This window comes from Microchirus variegatus (assembly GCF_963457635.1).
Source record: "Microchirus variegatus genome assembly, chromosome: 10".
Taxonomy (NCBI): Eukaryota; Metazoa; Chordata; class Actinopteri; order Pleuronectiformes; family Soleidae; genus Microchirus; species Microchirus variegatus.
The window spans coordinates 18,551,741-18,579,268 of record NC_139811.1 but is presented as its reverse complement, the minus strand read 5'-3'; the positions used below and the strand labels follow the sequence as shown (position 1 = coordinate 18,579,268).

Sequence of the window (27,528 nt, the reverse complement as noted above, 5' to 3'; positions counted from 1 at the left end):
TTCCCAAAAGAGGCTGTTAGACAGTGGGCGTGATCAAAGTTGCACTTGTAACTTAACATTAAAACAACTGTTTTTCACCTTTGTGCTCTGCTGTGTTTTTGATTGAATAGTTAAGAGTTAAGATTTAGTGCTGAAAGAAGTTTTATTAAATACATGTAGATTGATGATGATTGCACAGAAACTGAGCTAAATGTTAAAAAAAATTGTTACATAAAACCAATCATAGGGTTGTGTTATTGAAATGTATGAACCCTTGGGTTTTATGCATTCCAAAAAAACTTCAATACATTTGGAGAAGATAGCAAAGAGGTAATAACTGGACTCAAGAAATAAAGTCTTAGTGTTAAATTGAAATGAATCTACTAGGAAAGGCATCAGAAGACATAAGTTTGACGAAAATAAATGCGTATAAGTATTATATGTTAGGGATGCACCATATCGGCAGGTATTTGCTTTAAAAATGTATTATCTGATACTAGCAGACCAAGGTCTGCTGTTATTACTAATGACGACAACAATAGACTGCAACCTCCTTGACTTCTATGCTGGTGCCCTCTACAACTTAATATTTTTTTACGTAATAAAATGTTTATCTACATATGCTGCGACATGAGTAGGCAAAATATGTTCATTTCACTATAAAAAAAGTGAAAAAGTGATGCCGTGTCTGTCCAGATTACAGACACGGCATCCCACTGCATTTATTACAATTACTGGGGATTTTAACCACACCAACCTGGACTCTGTTTTACCAACCTTCCACCAATATGTTGACTGCCCCACCAGAGACAATAAAACAATAGACCTTTTGTATGCTAATGCTAGGGATGCATACACAGCTACTGCCCTTCCCCCTCTTGGCATGTCTGATCACAACCTGGTCCAGCTGACTCCCAGGTATGTTCCTGTAGTGAAGAGGCTTCCTGTTGCCACCCGCTCAGTGAGAAGGAGTACACAGGAGGCTGACATGGCTCTGCAGGACTGCTTTGAGTCTACAGATTGGGATGCGCTCTGCATGCCACATGGGGAGGACATCAACTCCATGACAGACTGCATCACGGAATATATCAGGTTCTGTGAACTCACGGTTCTCCCTGCCCGGACTGTCCACTGCTACCCCAACAACAAACCTTGGATCACCAGGGATCTGAAGACCCTCCTCAACAAAAAGAAAGAGGCCTTCAGAAATGGGGACCGGGAGGAAATGAAGAAGGTACAACGTGACCTGAAGGAGATGCTGAGGCAGAGCAAAGACACCTACAGGAGGAAGCTGGAGTCCAAACTCCAGCAGAACGACATGAGGGAGGTGTGGTCCGGAATGAAGACCATCACCGGATTCAACGTGAAGGAGAAACCGACAGAGGGCACCGTCGAGAGGGCTAACCAGCTGAACCTCTTCTTTAACAGGTTCAGCACACAGACTTCAACACAGCCCCCTGCTGCCTCCTCCACATTTCACACCTCCCTCCCTCCCCCCCTGCCTCTGCTCCTCCACCCTCTGCCCCCCCTGGAGAGCTGCTTGGACACAGTCTCACCTCCCCCCCTCCCCTCTTCCCCCCCACCCCTCTCAGTGACAACCAACCAGGTCAGAAGACAGCTTGAGAGACTGCAGCAGAACAAGGCTGCGGGCCCGGACGGTCTCAGCCCCAGGCTACTGAGGGCTTGTGCCACCCAGCTGGCTGCGATCCTGCAGCACCTCTTCAACCTGAGCCTCCAACAGGGGATGGTCCCAGCACTGTGGAAGACATCGTGCCTGGTTCCTGTCCCCAAGACAAAGTCATCATCATGTGAACCCAAGGATTACCGTCCAGTGGCCTTGACGTCGCATGTGATGAAAGTGCTGGAGAGGCTGGTCTTGTCTCACCTCAGACCGCAGGTTAAGTCCTCACTGGACCCGCTTCAGTTTGCTTATCAGCCCAATCTGGGGGTGGATGACGCCATCACCTATCTGCTGCATCGAGCTCAGTCTCACCTGGATGGTGCTGGAGGCACTGTGAGAATCACTTTCTTTGATTTCTCCAGTGCTTTCAACACCATTCAGCCACTGTTACTGGGGGAGAAGTTGCGGAAGGTGGGGGTGGACATGCCCACCATCTCCTGGATCACTGATTACCTGACAGGCAGACCACAGTTCGTCCGACTGGGTCGTGGTTTGTCTGATGTGGTGGTTAGTGATGTAGGAGCCCCACAAGGAACTGTGCTGTCCCCCTTCCTGTTCACCATATACACCTCAGACCTTCAGTATGACTCCGTGTCATGCCACCTGCAGAAGTTCTCAGATGACTCTGCGGTGGTAGGGTGTATAAAGGATGGACATGAGGGGGAGTACAGGACAGTGGTAGCTGACTTTGTGAAGTGGGCCAGTGAGAACCACCTGCTTCTGAATGTGACCAAGACCAAGGAGATGGTGGTGGACTTCAGGAGGAAGAAGACAGCTCCACAACCGCTGACGGTGCTGGGGGAGCACATCGAGATGGTGGAGGATTACAAATTCCTCGGTGTGAGGTTGAACAACAGATTGGACTGGAAGGCTAACACCAGTGCTGTGTACAGGAAGGGGATGAGCAGGCTCTTCTTTCTGAGGAGGCTGCGATCCTTTGATGTATGCAGCAAGATGCTGGAGTTATTTTACCAGTCTGTTGTGGCCAGCACACTGTTCTTTGCTGTGGTGTGCTGGGGGAGCAGCATGGGAGCCGGTGAAACCAGCAAAATCAACAAACTGATTAAGAAGGCCGGCTCCATCATTGGCTGCAAGCAGGACACCGTGGAAACGGTGGTGGAGAGGAGGATGCTGAACAAACTGCTATCCATCATGGATAACTCTGATCATCCTCTCCACCACATCCTCCAGGCTCAGGAGAGCACATTCTCCAGGAGATTCAGACAGCTCCGCTGTCACAAGGACAGATTCAGGAAGTCATTCCTGCCATCAGCCATCAGGATTTACAACTCATCCCTGTAAAACTGACTCTGCTCCATTGCACAACAGCACAGTGTATACTTTATATTAATATATTGGACAGACTACATTAGTCTCTCCTTTATGTCATTGCACCTGATCCTATGGGTCATTCATTCTTCACTTTTTGCACTATTTTCTTTACATACTTTTGTACACTCATTTATTTATGTTGAATTCTTTTCTTGTATTGTATTTTGCTGCTGTGCCACAACAATTTCCCCTTGGGGATGAATAAAGTATTTCTATTCTATTCTATTCTATTATTCTATAGAAGAGACGACATGACCATTGCAGTTAGGTGCAGGCAAAAACACACACACACATACATACTGTATGTATATGTATGTATACTTGTATATTTTCTCAATACCAATGTTACAATTTTGTATCAGTTATCGGCCCAAGCACTCCAGATATATCGGATATCGGCAAATGTTGACAAAGTAAAATTCCGATCTCCACTCCAGTCCAGTAGGTGGCAGTAATGTGCTTGTAAGCTCATTGCCAACCGTCAATAAACCCAGCAGAAGAAAAACGGAAGTTTTGCCCAAAGTAGTCGTTAAGAGGCTGTGCCTGTGCGACGATGACCAACGACCTCCTCAAAAACTACAGAGAGACAAACAAATGGACATGAGCTCCTGACAAAGATGGACGCCAGTGAGTTCGTTGTATCGGCGGGCAGAGCCGTGCTGGACATGATGGAGCGAGAGTGGCAGCCTCTGTCAGCGGGTGAGCTGGAGCAGCGGCTGGACCAAGCAGTGGAGGAGATCCTGGAGGCTGACCTGATAACAGAGCTCAAAACTCAGCCTCCCCCACCTCCACCACCACCACCAGCCGCTGCTGCTGCTGTATATGTTCACTTACTGCAGAGTCAAGTCACTGTGGGGCCGCAGCTTTTACAAACGGCGGCGACAGTGACCGCTTCTTTCCCTCAGAAGGAGGAGACAACAGAGACCCTGGGACAAATGGAGACTGTGGACAGCGGTGCAGTGAAGGTGACTGAGGTCCTCTCACCATAGCTGACTCAACTTACTTGTGAAGTATTATCAGTAAGGCGTTTGTGGGAGAAGAGGTAGACAGTCAAATGGCAAAAGTCTGCTGCCACCTAGTGGTCGATGGCTTGAACAAAACATCCGTATTATTACAGTACTTCAAGTGATTTATACAGTATTGCGCCGTGAAATATTTAAAGGTTTTAATATATTAATATTTTCTTACACCCCTAGTTATCATGGGACAATATGTGATACTAAACCATATCACAAGAATTGGAAGAATTGTTGTGTTCAAGTGACTGTTTAGCACCAACATATTGTCCTAGTGACTTATACTGAATATAATTGTACCCTCAAGTATTCCAGTTTAAAACCAAATTATAAAGCTTGTGGTTCGGGTTGACTTGTTTGTTAGTTTTGATTTATTGATCATTTATTGTCAGGAAGTTGTGGAAAAAGGTCAGATTTTACAGCTTTTTATTTTGTCCAATAAAATTACAAATATTACATATTACAGGGATATAAATTGATTAAAAATGGCAACTCTTTACATTATGTAGGAGGCTGGAACCAAGAACAGATGATCAATTATGATGAGAGCTGCTGAAAAACAATCAACAGATTATGAAGCAATTATTTCACCTGCTTAAAAAGAGTAGCACTAGCTTAAAAAGAGTAGCACTAGCTTCTGTAAATCCTGAATTATTAGGGAGTGAATCACACATTTCATTCAACTGTTGAATCTATAGACTGACTGATGTAGGCTATTTTGTAATTTCTTTTGTCTGATCAGTACATCAAAGACCTGCTTCAAAGCTCCAAATCCAAGGCTCGACTGGCTGGTCGAGCCCGTCTGTCTCTGTCCCACACCATCCTCCTTTCCCTCACCCTGCTCTCTGAGCGCGTGAGTTACCGATCTGTGTCTCGCCGCTTCCTCCTGGAAAAAGGAAACATCCACAGGATCTTCTTCTCCTTCTGTGACCACATCAACATGCTGGAGGAGCGGCAGATCAGATTCCCCGTCGGTGAGTCGATCTCAGCGAGGGGGGGTTCTTTTTTGATGATATTTGGATGTGCAGTATGACCTTTTCTAAGTGGTGAAACAGATAATGATAACAGTGGTGCAATTTTCTTTTCTGATTTCCAGGTGAAGAGGCAGACAATGTCCTTTTCCCACTTTTCAGTTCAGAAAAGAGGCCAGAAGATGCAGAGCAAAGTGCTCCTTTGGTCCTTGGAGCGTTAGGACACACTCAGATCCCTATCCGTCTGCCTTTAGGGAAACATGACGTGGAGACCACAGTGCCTGAGGTGAAGAGAATGAAGAAGGAGGAGGCTCATCTGGACTCCTGGTTGAACCTTGAGCTTTTATGTGATCGTAGAGGCCGATTCCTACACTGCAGAATCAGTAAAGGATCAGACATGGACAGAGGCAGTTCCCTCAGAGACAAACTAAAACAGCATCCTGAACTAATGCCTCCTGGCTCCTGTCTTTTAGCCAAACCTGGCTACCCACTCACTGCTCATATTTTAACTCCTTACATAACAAGTCATGGACCAAGAGAAGAGCTCTTTAACAAGATGCTGGGTGAGCATTTTCACATTCTGGATCAGGCTGTTGCAAACCTGAGAGCTAGGTTCCAGAGACTCAGGTATCTGGATATTGGGAACTACAATCGAGCCAGAGCTGTGGTGCTGACCGCCTGCGTGCTGCACAACGTGTTTTTGGACATGGGACAGGTGGTTGAAGGAGAAGTCGAAAAACAAGCAGAGGACATAACCCAAATACAAGAGGGGGAGATGGACGATGAGGGCATAAGCAGACGTGACGTCCTCTCAGATTTGTTGTTTAAAAGTATTGAGTCTTGAAGCACAAGATGTGATATTGGAATTGTTAGAGAGCCAGTGTTCACTGTTCTGGAAGATACTGTTTTATTTACATACACATACTGTATATATATATATATGTATGTATATAGATAGATATACACATAATTGTCATTCAATATTTTCCCTCAGATATGTGAAATGATTTTGTATTTTTTACTTGTTTTTTCACTTGAGCAAAATTTGACTATATTACATTTTATCACGATAAATATGATGATGACGACAAAATCAGATGTGTATTAGTTTCCTTTTCAAGAAATAACAATAAATGAAAAGTCACTTCTTCCAAAAACAATTCACCTCACTTAAAAAAGTAATGAAAGTAGAATTCAAGGCCTATAAAAGACAACTAACTTTTATTCCATTACCAGTCTTTATTCTGAAATTACAGATTTTACAATTTTCTTAGCCTTCTGTTGCTAATCATACTTAGGTAATAAAATCACACGATGCATCTTGTGTTTGGGCTCAACATGTTAATGTGTTATGTCAAAGTAAAAAAAATATATTGTCTGGTTTATAGGCAACGGATTCTTAAAATTAGCATTTTAATGTTCATCCCTTCACATCTCTTCACAGATAGTAGCAGTAATGTAATATTATCATTACTCATGCCCGTTTTCATCAGACTGGACATGCAGGTCCCAGCCGGTGTGTAACAGCAGATAAATCAAATCTGGAACATGCATTAACATTCATGTGGGTGGAACTGGGGAAAAAGTACAATCTCAGCGTTATTTAGTGAACATTACATTGTAAGGTTGTTTAGTGATGTGCTTTACTTCCTGCAATAAGTTGTGCTCTGCATCACAAAATGCACACTCTCTAAACTATTGTATGAACTGTATGAGTAAATGATTTAAAAACATGTATCACTTGTCTGCTCATACAGTGTCTCTGTCCAGTGTCATAAAAGTTGCTAAACAGTTGTCTTCAGGACGGATGTCCATCCTTTGCCATCTGTGTGCTGTTCTTCTGAGCCAGGTTGGAGATGGCCTGTGCCAGGTTGTTGATGGCCTCTATCTTCCTCTCCTCCAGCGCTTTCTGCTGCACCCACATGTTCAGCTTCCTCTCCTGCAGCTCCATGTAAAGCTGCAGGACGTCCTGTGGAGGACGGGCCTGGCAGGGAGTGGCTGTTGTGGGAGGCGTGGGGAGGATTGGGGTGAACCTCTTGCTGGCTATAGCCTTGCCCACTTTAGTCCCACTGAGCTTGGCTTGGCGCTGGGCTTCGATGTCCTCCCTGCTCTTGCCCAGAACCTCATGCATGGTCTTGAAGAACTCCCAGTGGACACTTGCTACACCTAGCCTCTTGGCCCGCTCTGCATTCTTTCTGTACGTGGCAAGCATGTTCCTCCACTTAAGATCACACTCGTACGCCTTCACCAAGACATCAGTGGCCTCTGCCTCTTGCAGTTTGACATTCACTTTCTCTGACACCATCTCCCAAAGTTTCTTTTTCTTGCAAACTGGCTGGTCAAAAGCCTGATCCATTTCCAGTCTGATGTTAACAAGGTGCCATGTGGCTTGCAGTGTCCAAATAAATTCTACACAGGGAAAGGAAAGTGGACAGTGTCATTATTGAACACATTTATGACCTTGCACTAAACAGAGACCCACAACATAGGAAATACTGTCCCAATGCAAGAATGGCAACTTTAAAATATTAATTGTTTAAACATTTTGAACCAGTAAACTGGCTAAGGATATCTATTTGTTAAGTGAAAACAACTTTTTATGCATGTCTTTCAATAATGTGTGACTATAAAGTTGGACAAATTCAGCAAATGTATCTGGCAACCCCATAAATATTACCCATGACGCATTTGTGGGTCCCAAGTTTTAGAACATTTATGATATGGTAATTATATTGTTTTCGACTTGAGAATGATCAACTGTACAACTTAATATCTTGGTTTTTAAGTGTGTTGTATGTTATTTGCCCCACGTCAGCTGCTGTCATGGATATTTTAGCACCATGAACCGTGGTTTTATGACGGTGTTGCGCACTCATCGGGGCCTCCTCGCATTATGCGATGACTGGTTGAGACCCGATGAACTTCAAGCTGCGAACACTGACCTCCTTTGTTTTTTTCGGCGTCCACACTGGACACGACCGTTTCCTTTCCTTCCACTTCAGCGCTCTGTATCACAATCGTTTCTATGACCTCCATCCGGCTAAATTAGAACCATTACAGTTCGATTTCTTGATTTATCTATCGTGGAATTTAACAACCTCTCGAGGCACCGATGCCAGCGCTCGCATTGAGTAAAACGATGATTATAACAACGTCGCGTAGCAGCGTGGGAGCTGTAGTCATGTTTTGTGTTACAGTGAAGGTTTTGCGTATCCGGGTCCAACAATTGAACTACAATCCCTAAACACTCGGGGTTGTTTGACGATAGCCACCAGCATTCACTATCATTGGAAATGTAGTTTTTATGTAGGAGGGACTGCATTACGTGAGATGACAGCCAGACATATTTGAACTACAATCCCCGTCACATATCTAACAGACCCTCCTCCTCACTCCCTGCTCACTCCCTCTACCGCCCCCGTTTTGTTGTTTGGCTAAAGATGGCGTTAGCGGCTAATACAGACGACCGCATTCTGTTCTACAAATTTTACTCGGCCAGTGGTAACAAAACACTGATCAATTAGAGGTTTAATTCGTCGGCTGATGTGCAAAAAAATATGGTACATAGAGAAAATACACGTCCATAACGTAGAATAGCGACTGGCTGGCCTTCTAACGATGTAGGCCTGTTCTTAAAGGAGTGGACCGAGGCTGCTGGAACTCCATCTCCCAACAGCATCCGCGGCGTCAGGTGGTACGTCTTACTTTCTCCTGCTGGTATCTGTAGTTTTCTAAACGCGTTGTAGTGCGGGTTTGTAGGACACTTCGAAACATGTGAGTTTACATAACACTATGACATTTTCACAAAGTAGTTAGCTAATTACGAAACTTGAAAGGACATGTCGGAATTACGATAGTGCAGTGGATAGAATTGTTGCCTCACAGCAAGAAGGTCACTGGTTCGAATCGATACCATTTCGAATGAGGGCCTTTCCGTGTGTAATTTGCATGTTGTACCCGTGTGCACGCGGGTTCTTTTCAAAAACCATGTAGACTGGGTTAACCATAGATGTGAACGTGACAGTGTTTGCACATTTCAGAATGTTGGCCCTGTTGTGTATTGAGGATCTGTGCTGGGTGACATCAAGCTGTAGAATGGAAGCACATGTCATTTAAATTATTTTTTTTCTTTTTTCTTTTTAAATACTAGAAGCTCCAGTGAGTATCCACAGTCTGTAAAATATTTGTCTGAATTAAGGATGTGATAATATAATATTATCCTGCATTGTGATAAAATAAGTAGATTGTGGTGAATTTCCATTAATTGTAGTGCCTTTTATATTTCCACTCAGAGTTCAAGTTCTTTTTTGAAATATGACTGATTTCTATTAGTTTTTGTTTTATCACATGGAGCTTTTGGTGCAATCAAAGCAAACCTGCTAATAAACTACAGTTTATAATGAAAAATCAACTGCATGGCAATGGCCACTGCCTTAAGTTAAACAAACAATTTAAACACTGATTTCTGTAGATTTAGGAAATATGTTAACATTTTCAAGGGTGAAAATGCTTGCCAAATATATGCATTGCAATTAAATTTTTGTAAAATGATTTGTTTTAACATAAGTAGTGTTTTCATGTATTTAATAACCTTTGTTCTTCAGTTTCCTGTGCATCTGTAAGTGTATTCATCCCTATTTGGGCACATCTTCTGAAAGCTTAATATACTAGCCAAGTAAATGAACAGGCAGTAAGATCCTGCCTGTTCACAATTATGATTATTGAAAGAATGTTGTATTAATAATCCAAAAAATGTTCACATTGTCACTATATAACTGATTATGTTGTTTGATATTAGGAGAAACCATGGCTGCGTCACCAGAGTCCTCTTTGTCCTGGTGCCTGTCTCACATATCCAAACCTGGATCTGGTGCAGAGCATCATGGGACTGGCACGGCAGACCCAGGCGGAGGCAGAGAAGTGGACAAGAGGTCCAGAGCGTCTCAGTGGAGAGCGCTGGTTGCTATACGCACACAACACATCAAGGGTGGCAAGGCTGGCATCGCCAGGTTCAGGACTCAAGGTGGTCTGCAGCCCCTGCTCGACCTCGTCAAACAGCCAGAGTGCAACAGGAAAACGCTGGACCTGGCTCTGAGTATCCTGGCAAACTGCTGCACTGAGCCAGAGACGCGCATTGAGGTAAAGCCGAAGAAATAATATTGGCTAACTGATTTGACTAAACCAGACACTGAATTTGCTGACATCTAAATGTTTTTCACACCATAGATTCGTAAACTTGATGGAATAAATACTGTAGGTACGTAATATTGTGCATCCTAATGAAAAATAAGTCTACATTTAAAAAGTTAGACATTAAGGGAACTATAAAACACTTGTGATAGCATCTAATCTTGATAATTTCTCAACTTCTTCAGTGGGTATCCTGAAAAGAAATGTGGCCTTGGAGACGGTTCAGAACCGAGCAGCTCGAGCTTTGGGGAACTTGGCCATGGATCCAGAGAGCGCTGCACTCATCCACTCTGCTGGTAAATTATTCATTGCATCATTTTTAGTCAACAGCTGAATCAGTTTAAAGTGATGATATTAGAAAAGAGGTAGACTTGGAAACACGAAACTCTGTTTCGTGGTAAGAGGTTAGACCTCCAGGACGTCACAGGGAAGTGACTTAGGTCCTCTTCTCTTTCTGTTATACATAAATGACATGAATTCCATCTATTCATCCATCCTTTACCGCTTTTATCCTCCACATGAGGGTTGCGGGGGACATCAGTTTTTTGAAGTGTTATATTTGTCTTCATGTGGACGGCTCGGCTTGGCTGGTTTCCCCCAAGGTCAAAAATGTATTTGAGAATCCGTTAAGTAAAGACCTGAGTAATGTCATACTCTTTCCTAAGATGAGTTTCTCCACTCTGGAGACAATAAAGACTTATTTTATGTTTGTAATTGGCTGACCGAAAATAAATTATTATTAAGTTTAAAGTCTTTACACCTTCTGAAAACACATCTGAATTATTTGGTTTAAAGACAGCAGATCCTCAAAACTTAGTATTAAAGTAGGTGACACTCAAATTTCTGCAAAAACATGTATAAAGAGTCTGGGCTATGAGTTGGACAGATCTCCAGGTGGAAAGCATTGGACCAAGAGTTATCACAAAGGTGAACATTTAATTTATGGCACACAAGGCAAAATTTGATTAAAACACTGTAAATGCTTGCCTCTGTGTTACTTCAGGTCCACTTTGGTTATGCCTGTACTGCTTGGTACAGTTGTACTCCAACAAGTATCAAAACTGAACTACAGACGGCTCAAAAGAGTGGCATTGAACCTTAAAAACTTTCAAATAAGGGCTTGCAAGTTAGTGGCCCTAGATATTTTAAAATGTATTTCAAGTTGTTTGGTGAATCACATGGTTATTCATCTAGAGGCAGAGCTATATAATAGCAACTGCGTGGTAAATGCTTCCATATGAGATTAAAGCTTTTCAGTCACATCAAAGCTTTGAAATGCCATTTGTTGGAAAAGGTGTTGAGTGTTGGGAAGGCAATGGCCTGCCCCTGAAAAGAAGAAAATGTGATTTCAGGATTAATTGTGATTTGAAAATTCGAGCTGTGGAGGGTAGCATTTATTGGAAGAAGAAGGAGAAAAAAAAGAAAGTAAAAAAAAAAAAAAGAACCACCAAGAGAGGGGGCTGCATATTAGAATCCAAAGGGACAGGGGCGATGTCCCCTCTTACTTTTCTTGTGCACCCTCGAACCAAATTGCAGATATTAGAATCGGATGCTATTCTTTATGTTTTTTTAGTGTGTTGTTCATTATGGAGATGATGATACAGTAGGCACAAATCCTGCGTCTCTGACTCATTCCAATCTAAAAGGATGCATCAAACTCTGTGTCCATGCGTCCCATGGTCGTACCTAATTTTTCTGTGACAATACATAGTGCAGTTCTTCCTGAAACAGTTTCAGTATTGAGAAAAATCATCACCTTTCCATTATGGCAGTTTTAGCATTTCTTTATGCAACTTGTATGTGTGTAAAAATAGAATACCTAAAAATAATATTATTTTTTTTTTCCTGTCAAGGACAGCATTACAGAAATAACTGACTCAGTAATTTTTTTGGGAACTCTGCTGCTGACCATTTTTATACACAGCCTAAGGGGGTAACATGTGCCTAAGTTGTACACTTTAACTCTTATGACCAAATTTAAATGCCTTTCGTAATTTGTCATCACATTATAATCCATTCTCTTTTTTTCAAACAGGTGGCGTTCCTCTTCTGCTCCTCTGTGTCTCTCTTTCCTCTACCCCATCCTCTCCAACTGCCATTCCACCAAAGGACCCTTGTCCTAAACTAGAGTGTGCTCAGTCGGCTGCTCGGGCCCTCCTCTACCTCGCAGATACTCCCACTAACCGCCTCTCCTTGCTCACCCAAGGGACCTTATCTGCCCTTGCTCCTTTCATTGCTCCTGAATATCCTCAAGGGCTGAGGCGGACGTCACTCAGGACACTACATGAGCTGACTCGGGGCTGTGGTGTCGAATGTGCCAGGGAGGTGTCCCGATCTGGGGTCCTCAGCCAACTTGGTGTCATGGCGTCAGGGGAGTCTGGTAAACCGTTTGAGGACTTGGCACTGAAAACTCTGGCCAACATGTGCTCTCAAGGCTGTCTGCGTCCTCTGGTGGGGTCACTGGGCGTCATTCAGAAGTTCACAGAGGAAGTCAAAAAGGACCTGCTGAAGTCGGGGATCTTCCTCAAGGCTCTGTGCTTGTGCTGCAAGGAGGCGGTTAACAGGGCAAAGGTGAAGGAGAGTGGTGGACTGGAGGTGCTGACGAGCTTCTTGTCCACCCATCGGAGTCATCCACTTTCCAGGCTAGTCATTCTGGCTTGTGTAGACTTTGTTTTTGATGAATCTGCTATGGAGCAATTGCTAGAGTTAGGGCTGGTCCCTCTGCTGGTTGCACGACTGGTTGAGCTCACCAAAGGAGAGGAGCAATTTGCTGAGAAGATGGATGTGAGCTTCACATCAAGCATGTCTCCCACTGACCTCCTGTCCTCGTCATGCTATGATTCTTATGACTTTCCTCCTCCTGAGTGTCACAAGAAGGAGGAAGCTAGCAGGGAGCAAGGTCTCGGTTCGTCGAGCTTTCAAAGCTTTAGGTATGGAAACTGAAATGTACAGCTTTGTTTTTGAATTTTTCATGCAAGTCATTTTATTATTTTTACTGTTTTACTCCATTGTTTTTGTCTTGTATCCCCAGGTCATGGTTGGTGTCTGAGGGACTGATCTCTTCTGAGGGAGATCTGCCGGATTCCTCTGGAGTTGACGGTGAATGGGGGAGTCTTCACATCCCACTGTATTCATCCCCAAATCCTCAATCCATTTCTCCCAAAAACTCTTCTTCCCACAACTCCACTCCTTCCTCTTCTAAAAAGGCACCACTGCCCTCCCCTGTGTCATCCCTGGATAAAGTCAATGATGTGCCTACATCTAGTCCCCAGGCCTCCAGTTCTCTAATGACCCAAAACCATCGCAACTCCTCTGTTATCTCCTCCCCCACTAAAACACCTGAAACACCCGTGTCTCCTTCAAAGTTCTCATCCCCTCACCGAAGGAGGCAGCGAACTCAATCTTCACCTTCGTTGACCAAGGTCACTTTGGAGACCCCTCCCTCTTTGCCCCGCCCAATGACGTACCACCACCCCTACCACCCTGAACCCTGGACGACGGAGTCACCGATCCTGCTGCTGCTGTCGCGCTTCTCCCACACCACTGACCCAAGTACAGCTCTGGTCAGCTCAGGAGTCATGTCCGGCTTGCTCTACTACCTCACCCAGCACCAGGACCCTAGCAGCAGGTGCTTCCGTATGCTTTGCCGACTGAGCTGCAACCCAAACTGTTTGCAGGCGCTGGTCCGAACAGGCTCGATGGCATTGATTCATCACCATCTGTGCCAGAGAGGGGGAGGGTTTAAGGGAGAAGAGAGGCAGACGGATGGAGTCAAAGCCAAAGTTAAACAACTCGGTAAGATTAATATCTTTCTTAGGTTGTGTGTTGATCAATGTGTTTATTTTAGAGTATGGTTTAAACCTTAATAAGATATCACATCATTTATACTGTCTTTAATATAGTGAACCTTTGTTTTTGTCTCATCCATGAGGAAATGATAACTGAATACTGACTTTCCCTCTGTCTGTCTTCTGCATAGGTGTCACTCTTCTCAATAATCTTCGCGTCCAGTGTGAGTCTGGATTTGGCTCTGGGGTTCTCGCACATGTAATGATGTCAGGCTCCGAGCCGGACAAGATGAACTGTGCTCTGTCTCTGCCGTTAATCAGCAGGTGTGTTGTGGAGAAGTGCTTATTTTATGTTTATTTAATATTTGACTGGACTAAAATCATGGTTGTGCCATCTCTGTGAAACTTTGAGTGTCATAATAAGTGAAACAATCTTCAATAAAGTTGTCATTTGTGAGATGTATAACATTTCTCTTTTTATTCCACAGCAACCGGGCCCTGCTAAAGAAACTTCTTCTGGATAGCAGTGGGCTTCTTTTGGCTCTGCAGCCCCTTGGTTGCGATGGATATGATGATGATGACATGGATGAAGACAACCCTGCTGGATGTGGAAAGCTGCTTTCTGACTTGTTGAATTCACCACATGTAGGTCAGGCCACTCAGGTCCACTCGCTGTACTTTTCTCTCCTGATTGGATGTCTGTCCACGCTGACAAGTAGCATTAAAACTGAGCATCACAAAAAATATGCAAGCACAGCTGTAACGGAGTCAGTCAGTAAAATTGGCAGAGATTCACCCCCTCCTTCTAAAAAGCCTCGGCTCGCTGACAAATGTCCTTACGGTCTCTCAAACTTTGACGTGGTCTTTCTCCTGGATGATGGAACTCGGGTTCCAGCCAACAGGGAGGCACTGGCTGGGCCGGAAGGGACAGACAGTGCTGGTTCTGAATACTTCAGGGCTCTGTTGAGAGGTGGATTTGGAGAAGCTCAGGGTAATGCAGAAGATGCCATCCACATCAAAGATGTAAGCACGGGTATGTTACTGCCAGTGCTGCATTACCTACATGGATGTCAGCTCACCAAGGACACAGACGCAGCACAGGGAAGTGATCAGGGACCGAAGGGAGGTCGGTGTCAGATTTTGGATTCATTGATCCTTGAGGGGCTGAGCATCTGCCTCAAGGAAACAGCGGAGACCTCAGCAGAAGACTTTGCTTTCCAGAAAACACCTGTAGGTGAGACGATGATGGGAGCATGCCGGTTTTTGGTGACTGAGCTGAAGAGAGAGTTGGAAGATCTCTGTGTGTCTCTTGTTCTGTCCTCCTCCACCAATGCTGCCAGCAGAGCAAAGTCGGCTCCCACAGAGGAGACTGATGACAAAGTTGCATCTAAAATGGACCAAGCATGTCATGAGTCTGCTGAGGAGAACCTGGCTCACCGAACATCAGAGCTAGAGCTGTCTAGTTTCAACGTGCAAATAGAAAAGTTACCAGAACAAATAAGGAAACAAAAAGGCTCACCACAGAAAACACACAATAAGAAGGCTCCTTCCATCGCAACGGTCAAAAAAGGCGGCTGTTTGGACCAGATGTCAGTCAAACATGTCACTTCTGTTTCCAAATCGAGCTGTACTTCATCTGTGGACAAATCATTCTCTTCAGAAGAGTCAAGATTAAAAACAGGGGACCTGATTAAAGGTTCAGCACAGCTTCTGAAAACACAAGCTCAGGACCTAACTTCTTCCTCAGAAGGAGATGCACCAGGTGGAGCTCTGGCTGCTCTCCTCCCACAGGTGTACTGGTTTTCTCAGCGCTATAGCTATCCAGCACTGGGACGGGCCTGCCTGTGTCTCCTTCTAGGTCGCCAGGACTGTCCTCGGCCTGTTATGCCCTCTCTTGCTGGGGATTGCTTTCGCAGACTCGTCAGAGAGGCCGACTGCGTTGAGGTTCTGAAACAGGATCTGCTACATCTGGTCAAAGCAGCCCTTAGTTAAATCTGCAGGATTAAGGATCACTTGGAAAATGCATTTTTGAGTTTCATCCACACGTTTTAAAGGACTCACATTTCCAGTTAGACACACTCATTTCATATGCAACAGGTGATCCAGGGCAATCACTCTGACGATATTAACATGCGCTTCATTGTGCTTTTTGTCTCACTCTTTACTTAATCCTTTACTTTTTTGGTTTTCTCGCAATGTAGAAAGATGTTGCTAGTACTGGAGTCGCAGTAATTCCACCGTAGGGACCTGTACGCAGAGTCAGTGTAGTCGAACAGCCAGTTGGAGCACCTGCTCCCTCTTTGAACTGCTCTGTGATTGGTTATAATCTGCATTGACACTTCAGATTTTGCGCAATCCTCTACCTCTGTTTGGTATTTTGACATGTAGAAGCTAATTCGTGTTGAGGTAGAGGGGTAGGGTGAAGTATGAGAGTTAACATAACTCGCCCTTCAAACACACTTAAAACAGAGGGCTATGAGATGTTTCCCAGATTAACTAAATCCAATGAAAATTTGATGTTGCCCCCAGACAGCTAGTGTATATTGTGTCGCTATACTGACCACAACAAAACTGGTTTTCAGTCTCTTTTCTAACCTTTAACTGGTTCAGTAGTTTTCCCGGGTGTTGATGAGGTTTTGTGACATTTCTCTGCTTCGCTGCGTAATCATGACTTTAGTTCATGTTAACAATATATACAGCTTTTTACTTTCTTTCTTTTTTATTTGGGCAACAACATGTCGCGTCTGCTTATGTGATGACACGTCACAATCTTGGAGGTTTTCTCCATTTCATGGGGCTGGCTAGATTTTAACCAGTACCCCTTGCAACCTGGCAACAAGGGGTAAGTGTAAAAATGGTATTGGGCTTCAGTTGTAAGATTGTAAACAAAGCCCAGAGGAGCTAATTATTCAATTGGTTATGCTGGATTATGGGATTACTGGTCAAATATGCCATAAAAATCCTGCCTGCTCTACCATTAAGATGGGAACATATTGCTCTACTTGGAAAGTTAATTTAATCAAATAGCACATTGGTCAGAGTGCAGGTCATAATCACAGTTCTGTCAGGTAAAATAATCTGTATGGATTACTTCTAACACAACTGACCGCTAATTTATTTTCATAATGTTGAAGCGTACATTTCTATTGAGCTTTATTGTAAATCAATATGAACTGTAGCCAACCCGGCATGACATTATTTTGTTAAAAAATTACTTTTGTTGGATTTACCTCCTAATGACATTTGTTTTATTATTATTTTTGATATTTCTTTTTATTTTGGAAAAGAAAGTCTTAAGCACATACCTATTATTACTTTGATAAATGTCATTTAGCTAAAAGTGCTGGAATTATATCAGAGTTGATCATGAAGCCAGTTGTTTATTTTGTACGTAGAGATCATGTAAAATAGCAGATATGCAGTGTAAAGGTCTCACTTGCCCCCTTATAACTTTATGCCGCTGAATTATATTGTTGGAAGGTCACTGTGTTTTGAGTGTCTTATTGTTTCAGTGTGTGGTTGGGCGGGGTCGCATACCTGCATGAAACTGCCACAATGTTTTATGCGCGACGGCAACTAGTGACGATCAAAGCAGTTATTTTCGGTTTACTGAATCGGTTAATTAAAAAGTTTAGTTCAGTACTTCCTGCATGAGTGCACACTCTGTCTGACACTGAACTAAAATAACAGCTTGAGAGGGTTGTGGCTGCTCCGCACGTTTTCCAAATTTCCTTTATATCACAAGACGATCGTTTTTAGCAAATAAATTAGCAAAGTTTCATTTCATTCAGTTCATGTGGCCTTAAAATCAAGTTATGAGTTTTTTTTCTGTTATTTTATTATTATTTATAGATTAATTGTGCTCAATAATATTTTTTATTGCAAACTGGGTATAGTTCGTATCACGCGAGGCAGCATCCTTAAAGCAAGGCCTTTGCCCAAGTACATTAAAATGCTAATTCTAAGGCTATAACAATATTTACTTTTACAGCAATTATACACACATACTTGTGTAGTATGTTCAATATCTGCCAATAAACCCTCCAAATGCTATTAATACCAGCCTCGTGTACAATGACAATTCCCTAAATCAATGAAATAATGAATAGAGACACTTATTAGACGGCAAAAAAGTAGTTTAATTCCTGCCTGCTTGGCCCCTTGGTTAATATAATTAAGCCACACCCTGCAGACTGGAGTTTGTTTTTAAATCCTGCAGCAGGAGGACACAGGTGAGAAATGTGACGGCTCCTCAGTGGTCGCTGCTCTCGTAGCCATCAGGCAGGGCATTGGTGTGAGGGTTGTGGAACAGAGAGTGGTTTCCATCGCCCCAGGGAAATTTCTGGAAGGAAGAGAAAATTTTCTTATGTCTTGGAGTAAATCCTGCTGAAAATGCAGGTGTATCACTGTTGCTGGCCAGTTGAGACTCACCTTAGTACGGATGCGCAGGTGACTGTATGGCACAAACTCTGGCTGCTCGTGTGTATGTGCCTTTGCCTTCAGGTGGGCGTTGAGCCAGCACACGGCAACACCAGGTATGGCCACTGTGAAGCTCAGTATCCTCCAGGTCTTAGCTACAGGAAACAACAAGAGAACAAACAGAGCCTGGCTGTGAATTTATAAAGCATATGTCATCAGTGATAAACCACATGATCATTCCAAAGAGCACTTATTATTATGCAGGCTGGCTGCCAAGTACCAGTTCATAAGAAGACACTCAAATTACAGTCAACATGTATTAGTGTTGCTGTTTCATTCAGAAGTTTTTGGGTGCATTCAGTTATCGGGGGTCACTGAAGACACACTGACCTTTTCCCTCATGGCTTGCGTGTGACGCAGCAGCCAACACACGACGAGCAGCCGCAGCAGCTGACATCTGCGGAGGACGACGAGGAAGGATGGAACCAATTTCGCGTTTAGTTGTAAATATCACATAGATAGTGATTAAATGCATGTGGTACTAAAAGTCAGCATCATTTAAAAGTCATGTATATCAATAAGTCAAAATAAGCTCTCAGCGTTAGTAGTCCTGTAATATTAATATCTGCGAGTCAAGGCCAGGCCCACTACTGTTGCTCTGCATTCTGTCAGGTGGTAACTCTCCTGAAGCTAAAAAGAAATACAAGAAATGCAAGTGAAAACTTACTTTTCTTAAGCAGACAATATTCAGGAGCTTCTATTATCCTGTTATTTTCTCGACAAATCTTCCTTGTTTGTCCTTCAGTTTGTCCTGAGCTGAACTCGGTGTGTCAAACTCCTCCCTATTTCAACAGTGTTACTGTGCCAAGAAACAGTTTAAATTTGGGCAAGCGCAGAGGCAGGGCTGATGTGTGACGAAATGGAGGAGGTGTGGTAGACGGTAGTGCTGGGGAAGGCACTGAGCCTGCGTTACAAAGCATAAAGGGCCAAGGCCTGATAAATCACAAGTATTGACACACATTAAATGGCTGCTGCATTCAAACCAAACTGATTTAAGCCTAACAGCTCCACATAAACCTGTGTGAGTGTCAGTGTAGAACTTGGTAGTTGTCTGCAAAATCAAAACATCATTTTGCCAGGAAGCTGCTCTGTTCAAATCCAAAGTGAGGATGGTGGATAGATGTTGTGTCCCGGAATACCAAGACAGTCAGGGACGAGCAAGAGTGAGAGCAATTTACTGCACCGCCAAAGTGAACATAAATGATGCAGCAATGGGAACCCACAGTAAAGGAGTGCTTGAATGAATATATTTTACTTTTATTGCAATTTCCAAGCGAGGGAATGTTGATCAGAAATTTGATGAATACTGCAAGTCTGGAATCATGTGAGAAGATTACCACAGGGATATTCAGTCTGTCAAATGTTGTGACCTATTGTTAGACCTCTGTGTATTTGAAAAAGTGTACAGTGAACTCTGACGGCTCTGGCGCTGATACCGAAGCTTCTGCTGACGGCGAACTGAGCTGCGTGACATCCAGAGCGCTGTAGCAGTGATTTATGTTCATGTTGCTTGCGACATTCAAGTGCTACGCACACGGAGTGACGAGTTTAATGTCACAAGTGAGGGCACAGGAGCCACAGTACGTGGCGCTAGTGAAGCTGGACAGACGAAAACACAAAGAAGAATTCTCTTGCTCGAAAATAAACCTGGGCGTGATATAAATTTATATCACAATGACAATTTTGGCGTCTCACAAACGCGATTAGCCGATACTGACTCAAGCGCTCCTCTAAACAACTGCCTGACCAGCTGCATGTATAATATTCAGTCACAGCTGTTGTGGGGACGCAGCTCCAAGTTTCCTGGATGCTGTCTGGACACGTAACGCTGCGTTAAAAGACAGATATACAACGCACAAGTACCGGAGAGACAAAATTCAAATGTCTTGTACAGCTGGAGCAGATCTCTCTGTTTCTCTCTCCGCATGTGTGAGAGTGAGCAGGCGCAGCAAAAAGGAAGAAGCATCAGGTCGTCGTGTAGAAACAGACGCCACGGGCTGTTGGACGTCTCGCACTAGAGCTTTATAAGAAAGGGCTTTCCACGTCTTTTTCTGTCATAGTCGGTGCATTTGCTGTCATTTGGAGAGCGGTGGTGACAGTCGGTCCTCTCTGTCATTGATTTAAAGTGCCATTGTCAGCTGAAGCTACAGGCTGCATGTGACTGTCACTGTTTGCGTTTGAGAGAACACTTCTTATTAGTACAGGATCGAGTGGAAAACAGCCTGCATCCCTGTTTTCTGTTTTCCATTCATAAGCGGAACATTGGACATGAACAGACCCGGCTCTTCTCTGCATGTAGGCTCTTCTGCACCTCACCTGCACCTGCACTCTTGCGTGTTTTACGGTCAAAGCGGAGCTCCATGAGACAACAGTTCCAGGAATTTAGCGCATTGTGACGTCCCAAGGAGCGCGGAAGTCAACATTGCAGGTTTTATTAGGGATGATTAAAAAGTTGATTTTGCATAATGTGTCCCCTTTTAAAAAGAGAAACAAATCAAAACTGCATAAGGACACCTGTCTCTTAAGGGTTTATTTGTGTGGACTGATGGACTGATGAAGTTTCAACCATTGAGATTGTGTCTCATTTCACACTGTTTTTGATGAGAGGTGGTGTCTTGAGTGCTTCCGTGATTTTCACACTGCTGGTGAGTCCTTTCTGCTGTCTCCGGCTGTCTGGGCAGACTCCGGCTGCTGTGCAAACAGGAGCGGGAGCCAGCGGCGCTGTCGGCCAGTCATGTGAGCAGCCAGTCTGAACGTCTAGCACTTGTGTTATTGTGGGCAGATGTGAAACACTGCCACTGTTTGAGTGCTCTGTGCACATGCTGTCGGACGCCGACCTGCAGAGAGGTGTATGTACAGTAAGTGCTGCAGGACAGGCGTGTGCTGTTGGAGCTGATTAGGACAAAACGACATAGCAGATTTTTTTCAAATGCAAGTTTTTATGTTTGTGCCATTTGCATGCATTGGAATATTCTGACCACCATCCATTAACTTCACTTAACTTTTTAGGGTGGTGGTGTAAGCTGGAGCCAATCTCAACTGCCACTGGATCAGAATCATTCAACCATCTTCTACGGCTTGAGGGTCGCTGTGTGCGCTGGTGCAATTCCCAGCTGACATAAGGCAAAAGGTGGGGTACACCCTAGACAGGTCATCAGTCCATCACAACGCCACACAAACAACCATTCACTCTCACACTCAACTATGGTCAATTTAGAGTGCTTATAATTTGCGTAATCCTCAAATCTGCATGCTTTTGGACTGTGGGAGGAAACCAGAGAACCCAGAGAAAATACACACAGACACACGGGGAGAACATGCAAATTCCATGCAGAAAGGCCCTTGTTTGGTAAATACAAAGTAAAAACACATTGAAATATATTCATACAGAGATATAGGTTGATTTTCCTGGACTTTGTAGTCGGTGTGACGCGATTTATACATATTTCAAGTGTACATAAGAAGGGATTTAAGTCATCTCATCAACTCTGATGCCAGCAGAAAGACAACTGTGGACTTGTTTGCCATGCAGTAATAAGTGTGTGTGATGTTGGGCAGAGTTTAACGCAGCCCGTGCCAGGTGAAACAGTGTCTCGTCTTGTTCCTCGTAAAAAGTGTGTGGCTCTCACTGTTCTGGACACTTACCATATCCCTGCTCTCACTTCTGAGGAGCTCACATCTAAGCACTTTATTGAATTTATGCTCCTGTTTTTGCACAGTTTTGCATCATAGCAACATTCTCCCGGTGCATGTGCATGTGTGATGGGGCTTTTTTTTTTTACACAGAAATGTAATTGTGAATTCAGATTTTCAAATCTATCAGGTCACATCAGAATGTATGAGGCTTTGTCGTCATCGACCTGTGTCGAAGCCGCATTTGTACGTTTTCAGAGGACACTTGAAGACATACATGTGAACCATCAAATCTAAACTGTGTTGAATTGGAACTGAATCTAAATTGAACAATACTGTATGGCTGGTAATGTGAACAAGACAAATGGAGTCTGAAGTGAGGCTTTTCATACTGTCAAGAACAAAAAGAAAGAAGTCTTACAAAAAGATGATCCAGCAGTCTAAGCATAGCCTTAGTTTTCAAAATAAAACACACACTTTCAAATCAAAACGGTTACCTTAGGATGAAAGTGTACATTTTACTGCTTGTTCATGCACATTTCTTATCAGCCAATCACATGGTAGCATCTCAGTGTATTTACGCACATCAACATGGTCACAACAACCTTCTCAGAACAACCTTTGGCCACACAGTGTCATTCCCTGGAGTTTCCACACATATTCTTCCTGTGTCTGTGTACATTTCCCCCGAGCTCTCCGGTTTCCTCCCACCATCAAAACATGTACATAATGCTAGACACATTCGGTCAGGTTGGTCCCTTGTGGCGTAGCAATCTTGCAATTTTGCTTGTGTACCAAGCATCAGAATGGGTAAATAAAAAAAGTGAAGATTGGGAGAATAATTGAACCAACAAAATCGATGTAAAACCACACACTTAAAGGTGAAGTAAGTAGTTTATAGTGCCATCTAGAGGAGAGGCTGACACTTACAACAAAGAACTGCTCCTCTGCTCACCCCCTCGCGCTACGGTATCCTCAACCGGTCAAATGTCGTCCTCGTCGTCTTTCTCCGTGTCAGCAGATGAGGTTTGTGAGGCGAGGGAGAGGGCGAGCTACCGCGGCCGTAGCAGACGAAGTGGAGAGAGAGGAGGCGGGACTTCCGCTACAAGTAAAGCGACGCTTGATTTGTTCTCTCGCGTTTGTCCTTACAGGCTCCCGTAGAAACATGGCGTCTCACTGCGAACAGTGGCAATGCAACAGCGGCCCGCGACCTTGTTATTTTACATGACTTTTTGAAACACTAGGAAAATAAAACAAAAACTATTATACAGCGACTAGACAATGCAGGAACACATAATATGTATAAAAAAGTGGATTTTGGGTCATATAAACCCATAAATACTACACAGTGTCCCTTTAAAACACATTTAAAAACACTCAGTGATGATTGAAAATGAGCCACATCATTCCATTTATCAATGTAAATAAGCTCAATCAGTTCCAGGAAACCGCTCCTTTACTAGAGACTGTGCTCGTGCACCTCTGTTCCCCAGTCTGTGTTTATGTTCATATTTGTGGTTTAAGACATTGTGTGGAACATTTTTGGTTTATTTTAAATCAAAATGGAACAATGTCGCTCACTGCAGTAGCAATATGTGAGCTGCTGTATGAGGACATTTTAATGTAAGGCCAAATGTTTCCCGAAGAAAGGGTTTTTCATGAGTTCTTGGTAACACTAATGGTTCCAGTAATAACCATTTTGATCCAGAAAACCCTTTAAAACCCCTTTCCTGAATAAAGGGTTTTAAAAGGGTTCTTGGTGGAATCCTCCAAACGGGTTCTCCTATGAGGACGAAGAACCTTATATGGTTCTACTTAGCACTTTTATTTCTATTAGTGTATAGAGTGATGCACCTGCTCATGTTTGATGGCAGCAGTTTCCAACACTGGAGCATTTCTTAGCAGAAAAGAAAATATCTATCAGTTTTTAAATTAAAGTTAAATAAGAGGCAACCACAAGTGTTTGTTGATCAGTTCATTCTCTGCTTCTTCTTTGATATCCGAAAAACATCATTTAAAATTCATAATCATATCTAAATTCCCTTATCCATGGACATGTGGTCGTCGAACTTAGAAAAATGCTGTACAAATATAGGCCGTTTACCATGTTATGATTAAGCTATGTCGTCACCGGCCACTTTATTAGGTACACTTGTTCAACTACATGATAATGCAAATATCTAATAAGCCAAACACGTGTCAGCCTCAAATGCATTGAGGAGGTCAAGAAGAAATGTTGAAGTTTAAATGAAGCATCAGATGGTCTGAGTATTTCAGAAACTGATGATCTAATAGGATTTTCACAACCTGTCCTCCAACTGAAACGTACATGTGGGTCATAATTCCTGCATATCATTCATAGTTTTGTTTTGTTGGAGGACGGTCTCGATTTTCACTAGGTTTTAAAGAGAATTCTCCCAAAAAGATAGAATATCCAGTGTGTGGCAGTTCTCTCGATGAAAATATCTTACGGATGATTATAGAGGAGATTGACCAGACCCAAAACAAGTAGAACCTTGAATCAGATGGACCACAGCAGCAGAAAAGCCCACCAGGTGCCACTCCTGATAATTTACCAGGTGTCCTTTGTACCTAATGAAGTGGCATGGCATGGTATGTACCAGTATGGGTATGGGTTTACCAACAAGGTGAAGCCATTAATGCAGAGGTATGATACTCAAATGAGCTGGGGTCCACTAGGCATCAAGTCTTGCCAGTAGGGGGCCAGTAAAGTGGAAAAAAAACAACTCAAAAAAACTGTTTTCAAACTGCATTTCAAAATAAAAGTGTTTGTTTTTCTATGGAACGATACTTAAAATTAATTGGGGGGCCATGGGTTTGAGACCTCTACATTAACGTCTCAGTCAAAGAAAAGGACGACCATTAAAGAAGCATATACTGTATGTATATAGATAGAGGTCATGTCCTTGTCCTTAAAGGACACATAAGGACAGCACATGCTGAATGTAATTCAAATATATACATCGGGGGAACAGTGTTTTGAATATGAGAGACCACAGTGAGCCTGCTGTCCAGATGTGTCTCCACAGACACCGCCCCCCCCCCCCATAACATACTGCTGTCTGCTCCTCCTCTTACAGTCATTAGCTCTTCTGTTCACTGATGTCTCATCTTGAAAAATTGACTTTCCTTATGGATCTATTTCTCTCTTTTTTTTTATTCGTAAAGGGCCTCTCAAACATGCAGACGGATAAATGTTTAGAAGCTGAGTCATGGTTGAAGGCGTGATGAGTCAGAAGTGGGGTTGTGTTATTGTCTTGTGCTCGCTACCACCAGAGGAGACGATACGGTGGTCTGCACATGTGACTTCAGTTTTCCTCAGGTAACAACTGACCTGGCCATCATATGTGGTTCCCCAGTCAGATGTTTGCATCGAGTGCTGCCTGAGGCGCCTGAGGTCAAGACATAAACTTAAACATGACACGAAGAAACAGCTGCTGAACGAGGGACCTCCCACACTATATACAACATAAAGATGCGTGGATACCACCATGGGCTACTGCTTCTTGTACACAGTCTCAGACGACTGCAGGAACACAATGTCGTGTCCTCAAGTGCCCACTGACACCCTGGGTAACACTTAAGGTCAACTAATGATTATTAGGTAATAACTGACCGACATACTCATGCCATTTAATTTCTAAATACTGATACCGATATCACAAATTCGAGTATCTACCGATGCCGATATTAGTCCGATACAGTTATTTTAGACCATTTACGAAGATGTTAACAACACATTTGTGCCGAGTCGTTTCAAGGACATAATTCTCCAACTTCTCCCAAAAAGAAGAACATAAACAGCACAAAGATGACACATCATCAGTAGGTTAAAACTAACTCACTAAAAGTTATAGAAAAATGTAAAATCCAATCAAAAAAATCGTCTGCTTCACTATGCACAGACAATAAAAAGCAGCAAAGGTAGTTTAGCTGAGTCATGTTTGGGCTGTTAATTTATTTATTTATTTTTTTACACAGTTGGATAATTTTGTCCTTGAAATGACCCAGTGATTCTCTGATACCCAGTATCAGACCGATACTGATACTAATACTGACCGATACCGATTCCCATCCCGACTAAATATGATTTCATATTGTCTGCATCTGCAAAAACAAGGCCATTCGGACGTGGATGCTTCTGTCATGTACGAGTCTCTGTGGTAAGTGAATGTGGAAAAGTGTGAAGAGGCTTAAATGATTAATTATTAGTTAACAGTGAGATAATCATTGGTCAACATGGTGTGTTTTCATTTTTATAGCTTACAACATCAACCTGCCAACCTGGAACTATAGGCGTAAATTAGCCTCAGGCTACACAATCTGGCATATTTACATTTTTAATCTTTATTAACATGCATTGTCCCTTTCCTTAAATCAATAAAAATAGATGAATGTGCTCATGACGTTTCTTGTAGACAGTAGAATTACTGTCTTCATGTACGCGACATGGACTTCAGGATAGGAAATGGCTGCACAAGTTACTGAACCACTGACTAATGATTGGTTAACATGACCTGATGATGACATAATCATGAGTTAAGTGTGACCACACTGAGATTACAACGCACTTCTGTACAACCAAAAGCATGCGTGAACACCAAAATGATGTCATATTTACCCTGCAATTTTCTATATTTATACAGCTCAAACACATTCTGATTCGCTTGCACTCATTATTTTTTCCGTTCTTGTTTTCAGGAGAAGTGAAATGTTTACGCAGAACACGCCTGATGTTCAGCAGGTGTTGACACAGGTGAGCGCAGCCCATGAAAAATCTGAATAGAATTTGTCTTTCTTGAAATGTATTTTTAGTTTATTATTGGCCAAGGAAAGGACAGTGTGTTTGCATTCTGACTGTGTCTGGGAGGCTTTTCAAGGATCGCTTATTTCCAGCTGCGTGTGTCTGTGTTTGTGTGTAATTATGGAGGAAACGCATGTTTTTGTGTGTTTTACTGAAAGAAAGCATGTTAATGTGGGAAAGGGCCTCACAAAGAGACAACAGAGGGCTGCAGACATGAACTTCCTCACCACAACCATTTATGACCTTTGTACATTTCAAATGTTCAATTTAACATTTATTTCTACAAGTTTCATGTTCACTGTGACCTCTGTTAAACTGTTGACTGAGCAGCGAGTGGCAGAACAGCTTTTTGACCTTCGCCAAGGAGGTATATGTTCTCGCTGGAGTTTGGGCCAATTCCAATTCCTATCTTAACCCTCAAGCTAAGCCCTTAATCTTAACTGGCCCTCAAAACCAAGTGTTGAGGGTTATTTTGTCACTTAGAAATGGGACACCCCTTAAATGCAGATACGTCTTCAGACTGTGGGGGGCAGAATAACGCGGAAGCTGCGTCCAGTTTGTCAACTCCAAAAAAGAAGAAGAAGAAGAACACATTTACGTCACGATTATTTATTACGATCAGTTTGTCAGTCAA

General features: G+C 43.1%; 4 protein-coding genes across 4 annotated transcripts; 2 read left to right on the top strand and 2 right to left on the bottom strand.

The window, feature by feature from the left end:
- Positions 1-3,609: 3,609 nt before the first annotated feature.
- Positions 3,610-6,062, top strand: LOC310933242 (uncharacterized protein; the record flags this gene model as incomplete). Its single annotated transcript, XM_083896677.1, has 3 exons — positions 3,610-3,957; positions 4,751-4,982; positions 5,105-6,062. The coding sequence occupies 3 exons, from the start codon at positions 3,610-3,612 to the stop codon at positions 5,821-5,823; spliced, it is 1,299 nt and encodes a 432-aa protein (XP_083752803.1). The 3' UTR covers positions 5,824-6,062.
- Positions 6,063-6,286: 224 nt separating this feature from the next.
- On the bottom strand, positions 6,287-8,018 carry LOC310933616 (uncharacterized protein). The gene is made up of 2 exons (XM_083897141.1): positions 7,922-8,018; positions 6,287-7,388 (listed from the first exon to the last, which is right to left on the bottom strand). Exons 1-2 carry the CDS (start codon positions 8,013-8,015, stop codon positions 6,778-6,780), a joined length of 705 nt encoding a protein of 234 aa, XP_083753267.1. The 5' UTR covers positions 8,016-8,018; the 3' UTR covers positions 6,287-6,777.
- A 528-nt stretch (positions 8,019-8,546) lies between these two features.
- armc5 (armadillo repeat containing 5) lies at positions 8,547-17,255 on the top strand. The gene is made up of 8 exons (XM_083895980.1): positions 8,547-8,673; positions 9,778-10,118; positions 10,206-10,236; positions 10,355-10,465; positions 12,205-13,099; positions 13,201-13,964; positions 14,149-14,281; positions 14,446-17,255. Exons 2-8 carry the CDS (start codon positions 9,786-9,788, stop codon positions 15,947-15,949), a joined length of 3,771 nt encoding a protein of 1,256 aa, XP_083752106.1. The 5' UTR covers positions 8,547-8,673; positions 9,778-9,785; the 3' UTR covers positions 15,950-17,255.
- An 817-nt stretch (positions 17,256-18,072) lies between these two features.
- Positions 18,073-19,242, bottom strand: cox6a2 (cytochrome c oxidase subunit 6A2). The gene is made up of 4 exons (XM_083896806.1): positions 19,104-19,242; positions 18,767-18,833; positions 18,389-18,531; positions 18,073-18,299 (listed from the first exon to the last, which is right to left on the bottom strand). Exons 2-4 carry the CDS (start codon positions 18,831-18,833, stop codon positions 18,210-18,212), a joined length of 300 nt encoding a protein of 99 aa, XP_083752932.1. The 5' UTR covers positions 19,104-19,242; the 3' UTR covers positions 18,073-18,209.
- Positions 19,243-27,528: the final 8,286 nt, after the last annotated feature.